At 44.3% G+C, this 6,000-nt stretch overlaps 1 protein-coding gene across 1 annotated transcript in view; it reads left to right on the plus strand.

The window, feature by feature from the left end:
- LOC119437299 (visual pigment-like receptor peropsin) overlaps nt 1-5,664 on the plus strand; it is a 442,111-nt gene extending 436,447 nt beyond the window's left edge. Inside the window, exon 6 of the mRNA XM_037704357.1 lies at nt 337-5,664. Coding sequence (XP_037560285.1) covers nt 337-603 — 267 coding nt within the window. The 3' untranslated portion in view covers nt 604-5,664. The remainder of the gene's footprint in view (nt 1-336) is intronic.
- Nucleotides 5,665-6,000: the final 336 nt, after the last annotated feature.

A 6,000-nucleotide genomic window follows, 5' to 3' on the forward strand; every position in this document is an offset into this window, starting at 1 on the left:
AATATGCGTCTTCAGATCACCTGACAAGGAGTACAAGGCCAAAGCCGCATGAAAACGAAAGCAAAGGTCATGTGTTGAGTAATAGAATGATATACTGTGTGTGCAGGTGACTTAAGCATCATAGGTGTAAACGTCAACAAGAAGAAAGCATAATTTATACGAAAGATTACCTAGCTGCAAACATGGACATTAGGCGCCTGTTAAAGGCAAGATGCGACACTTTCAGTGTCAATAAAAGGCCTAAAACTGTTGACGCGAGTGTCTTGGTGTGCAAGCGGCACTCTGCATAAGCGCTTGCCTAACCTATGTTGGTGCTGCCGATTTATCTGTATGCAGATGGTGGTGCTCATTGTGGCAACGTTCTTCGCGGCGTGGACGCCATACGCTGTGCTCTGCTTGTGGGCCGTGTTTGGCAAGGCTTCTGCGGTGCCACATCTGGTTGCCGTTGTGCCGCCGCTGTTCTGCAAGACGGCCAGCGCCATCAACCCGTTCATCTACTTCATCAGCAACCCTCGCATCCGGGCCGACATCTACGCGCTGCTCACTTGCCGCTGGAAGACTCTCGGCAGGCGTAGCTGCTCCATCGAAGAAGACTACTGCTAACCGCCGCCCACCCCGCCGCTCTTTCTGATGCCGCTCCGCCGGCGGCGCTAGTGCACCTCATGACCCCACAGTTCTTTTTTGGATAAACATGTTCAGTGGCAGGCTGATACATGCTCTGTGCGAGGCTTAAGCACTAGCGTATGACCAAGCGGAGGCAGCGGGCATTTACAACTTTCTTTTTTTTTTTTGACCAAGGGTTCATCACGTGGGCATCACTGGCCTAATTGCATTACGGAAGCATCGGAGCGCTGATAGGCAACTGAAACTCACATTTCTCGAAGAAAACTTTACAGGGTCTTGACAGTTGTTTCCTGTATCAGAGAATGTAGTTGCGTATATTAAGTACTTTATTCAAAACTATCGGAAGCTATCAAAATTTGCTTGGATGATAGATTAGTCGCCTTTTTTGTCTACCTATCCTTATTCGGTCAAACTTCTGCAGAAAGTGACTGTGCCCTTTCCGTTGTGCGTTAAATCTGTCAGAAAATGAGTTTTTTTTTTTTCGCTGTGGGCTGTTATTTGTTTTACTCGGGATTTTGACGGGAATTATCCCAGACATAATACGCTTTTCCAGTAGCTTGCCTCTAGAAGAGGTGGTATTGCAGTAATATTTAAGTAAACATATGGAGATTGACTGATCATTCAATAAGGAAACACCTAGAACTAAGAAAAAAGACAAATTACGTTTGGACTATATTGGGATATTTACAATGGTCCGTACTTTGTAGATAGCCAGTGCTTCGTGTGCTATATCAAATCGATTCATTTTGCCGACATGCGTTTTTGAGCGTAGCGTTTAATCTCCTTTTTTGTGTGTGGTTTGCGACGAGTTAAAGGCAAAATTCGCCTCGTATTCAGCATTGAATCGCCTTCGAAGTACAGCCAGAAAGTAAGGCCTCCGGCCCGACGCCAACAGACATCTCTAAGAAAACCACGTAATGTGCATTTTTACATGCAACTCCTGTCCCTTTTACTGGGTCGAACTTCTATATGTATATGCGACAATTCAGTGGGAATTAAGCGCGTGTATCTGTGCCAGGAATGCCTCTGGCTAAGGGCTGGATTCACAATGCTCCTCATTTGTGTCAACTATCTGCCATTGGTAAGGTATTTTTGTTCGTTAATATGCGAGAACTGGTTCTATTCTTGGGAGCTATTTGCCTTCCATATCGCAATACCAGTTTATTAAAGGATGACTTTGTAAATGCAGGATTATTCAGAAATCGAAATTCCGACGAAAAAGCAACTCGCCTGGCCACCACTTTTTATCGTGTTTTGGCGGATGTTCGCTGTTTTAACCGCCATGGTGGCTCGCCGGCTGATGGCGATATCTCGGCTTCCCTGTCGTGGCGGCCACGTTTCCACGAAATCCATATACGCAGAGCGCCTGCGTAAAGAGATTAAAGAGCCCAGTGGGACCAAAATTATTTCTGATCGCCTCGGTAACGTGTGTGTAATTGCCCATAGCTGTAGTAGCTTTGGGGTTTCTTGAAGCCCTTGTCCTTACCAAAACTAAAATAAACGTTCGCGATAAGCCGGCCCATAAGCCCTCGCAAACCGAAAGCCCCCCAGACGTTAAAAAAACATAAACATTAGGCATCTTTCCACACGTTCTTCGTGCTTCGCGTCTCTGTTAGGAGAAAAGCAGATTTACATTTCAGACGTTCGTTAGTTTTGCGCAACAACTTTAGTTCCAAGACTTCAGTTGTTGTTTCCCTCCGGTGAATCAGTGGTCTTGCCGACTTTGCATGCTGCAGCAATGGCTAAGAGCAGAGCGTAAGTTTGGGGCTTCAATCATCCATCAGTATGGCGCGGGATAGATTAGGAGCTGTCATGATATTGTAGTAGGCTTTCAGTGTTGGGCCAGTAAAGAGGAAATATAAGCAATCTCTGTTTTCTGTTTGACGGTCAAACGTTTTGACTACATGGTCGCGCATGCACATTTATGGCAGATGATTCGCCCTCGAAATCAGTTGCACGTTCATTACGTCGCTCCAGTAGTCACCATCAGTTCCGCGTAGTGGTTCGAATGTAAATCGGCACTGCTAGGCACGCTCGAACGACACATATGTAATCGCAACTTGAGAGGCTATTTCTCCATCCAGTGAAAACTTCGGGCGATATTCGCGTTATGGACTGCTCACCAAAGTTCAGCTCCTTGAAATACAGCCTGCGGAGTACAATCGTTGAGTGTTAGAGTCCTGTCGTTTAGATTCTTGCGTTACATCTAACTTTCTCAGATAACTTGTTGAACAGAGGTGTACTGTATATGGAACTGCTTTTAAAATGTGCCAAAGGGGAGATGCATATGCCCTCCACTTAGACAAGTGCTTGTCATCTTCACTACGCTCTTGTTATTTGTTTCCTTTGTTCTTGTGGTTGTTGGGAGCACGGGCAGCGACGCCCATGTGTGAACCAGATAGCATGCAAGCCATATAATAGCTGCAAGTTCTTACCATTTATTGGGCAGTGCCACCTAAACTTTCTCGTTTTATCATTCGTTATTCTGACGTCGGCGTTTTTGATAACGATGCCCTAGCTAGCGTAGACGTCAGATAAGTCGCAAATGGCAGGACGTATTATGACTTGTACTTCGGCCACCAACTCAAACTGTAAAAGTGAACAATTCGATTGTTTCTTACTGCCTTCGGTCCCATAGGAAATAAATTCGAAGTGTTACACACACTTGCCATGAATAAATTTTCGCTGCTGTTCTTGAGGTCACCTGTTCGCCTATTCCATGTGTCTGATGACTTGTAAAATATTTTTTTTTAAATGGCATGACTAATGTGCGCTATACACTGCAGTATACTGAGTAAATTACGCTTGGCCACTCTGTATGATGGCTGTCATAGCACTCATGTTGCATTGGAGCCCAAAATACTCCCGAATATTACTATTTTAATGACTGTTGCAAATGTTAGTTCAGGTTGTTTCTTCATTATTGCTATTGTTTGTATATCACAAGTGCTTACAGGTGCCTGCGGCCTTCTATTTTGCTTGTCCGAAAAAAGAGCCGTAATTTTAATCTACACTAGGCTTCCGCATGGCTCCTCCACCTAAGTCTGTGTTTTCTGCTTCCATGGCTATGGATAACTGTTTTAGCGCAGAACTGGATAGCAGACGCAATACAACGGCGAAGCCGCAAGGTGCGTTACCGTAATTTTATCCAAAAGCATTCGCGAAATATGAACGTTATTATCAAAGATGCGCGCATGCATAAAAACATTACAACCAGAGTAGGAATTGGGGCGCCGTCTTTTGAGCTCATGTTTATGTGTCTCTGCGGTGTCCTTTGTTCGGCGCTTAAAATAAACACGGCATCCGCCACCTAGCTCGCGGCAAGATTCTGTTGCTTCTATCTTCAACATAGCTCTCTTAGGTCGTGTCACACGAACTGTGAAAGCGTAGTTCCAACTAGCGTTTGCTCTACTCTTCCTTTTTTTAATGTGACTGGCATTCCTTGAGAACTTTACCCACTTTCCGGTTTGTCTGTTTGTATCTAACCTCTTTCACCCAGTTATCCAAGGTACCAACTAGCTTGGGCCACTGGATATTTGTTGGCTGTTGTCGTGCCGACAAGGCGATATGGACCACTGGTGGAATGTGCTGGAGCAGACAATTTGTTGCTGGCCGCTGTCTGGCCTAGTAGACAACTTGCGTCACTGACTATGTACCACTGGGTGTGTGCCCGAACGCACAACTTCAGTACGGCGTATGTGATATTGATGTGTGCCCTACTCTTGGCCAATACACCAAAACAGATGTGCCAAGGTGTCATAAGGGGTACGTAGCCTTAAATATATTAAAGCGGTAGTGCCCCATCCGCGACACCTTCTCGTCGAGCGCGGCCACATGATGGATAGCCATTGCAACGAGGTTGCAGCCAGAGTACTAGGGACAGAAAGTGAGTGAGGCAAAAGACTGCCTCCCTGCTCCACTAATGTATCGCAGGTAATACTAGGGAGAGTGGGAGTTGCCACGGAGTTTCAACAGGGGTGCAGTAATTACAAGATATACTGTGTCGTTGTGTCATTCGGCATCGTTGTTGGCAGCGAGACTGCCACTTCGTGTGTCTGCTGATTCGTGTGAGGTGTCGTGATTCACTGATAGCATGGGGATACAATAATCATCATGTTAGTCATCATAACATATAGAACATATCCCCATCAGTTAGACACCCATAATAAAGACTGCTAATCTCATTAACGTCGCCAAACATCTCCAAAGGATGGATGCGACGCCAGTCTTTTTTTCTTTCCTAGCATTATATCTACGAGCACTATCGTTCATATTTTTTTATTTTTTTAAGGTTGACCTCGTTTTCCGGCTGCTATCCAGTCCCGCACATGTTTGGGGGAAACTGTGGGACATGTGTGGAATGGCGCGGAATTTCTAGTGGATCTTGGTACCCTTCAAACCATATCATTGAACAATTTCTTCAGCACTATGTTTACTTGTTTCTCGTGATGCACTGCACCTTCCGTAATGTGAACACTCATTTCATTAGAAATGACAGCAGTTGCATATAAATAGAGGTTGCAGCTATTTTCTAATATTACAAATTTAATACAACAAGAGCACTTTTTCAGGGGTACACCCATCTATTTTTCGACAGTGATATGTGACTTCTCCGTCATTTCTGTAATACCTCGGCACTCAGAAGGGCATACGACAATGTATAATAAAATAGTGGGAACATATTCATACATGTGACGTTTTCTGTCATTCCAGTGTGTTGTTACTATGGCCCATTGTAATAAGGGCTCGTTACCAAGAACAAATAAAGCCAATCGTTATATTGTGAAGTATATATTTACATGTATTTTACATAGATTACCCGTTGTCTAACCATCAGTGGGACATGTCTGCCACAGCGCCCATTTTCTCCATCTCTATTTAATTTTTGTGCCGAGTACATGCATTTATACATGTTGTTATACATGCCTTTGTCGTTTCGTGTTCTTTATCTGGTGGTCTTTGTACAAAAATAAATGTATAAGTCAACGGGAATTATTCTGTGCTAATCTATACACAATAAAATTGGAAGTATTTCTTGAATTCTTGTATTTTTTTAGTAACCAAGCTTTCAAACGGCCTAGCATGCTCCAACCAAAGAGACGCGCCTACAGGTAAAATTCTGGGCTGTCCTGGGTATTTGAACGTTCTGCTTGTCTTTGTGGTTTAGCATTAAAGCCTGGGCACGTATTCACAAACATTCTTACGCTAGACTTGTTCGTAAGATAATATCCAGCCAATCCTGATGCTGGACATATTATTCATGAAGGTAACCGAACCGGCCAGTGGCAAATAGTACTTATGAGGTAAAGCTTACTAGACTCGGCTCCTGATTCGCGTTTCTGTTCAGGAGCTCTCTTGGGGCTTTCAGCAACATGC

Source organism: Dermacentor silvarum, chromosome 1 (assembly GCF_013339745.2).
Source record: "Dermacentor silvarum isolate Dsil-2018 chromosome 1, BIME_Dsil_1.4, whole genome shotgun sequence".
NCBI classification, from domain to species: domain Eukaryota; kingdom Metazoa; phylum Arthropoda; class Arachnida; order Ixodida; family Ixodidae; genus Dermacentor; species Dermacentor silvarum.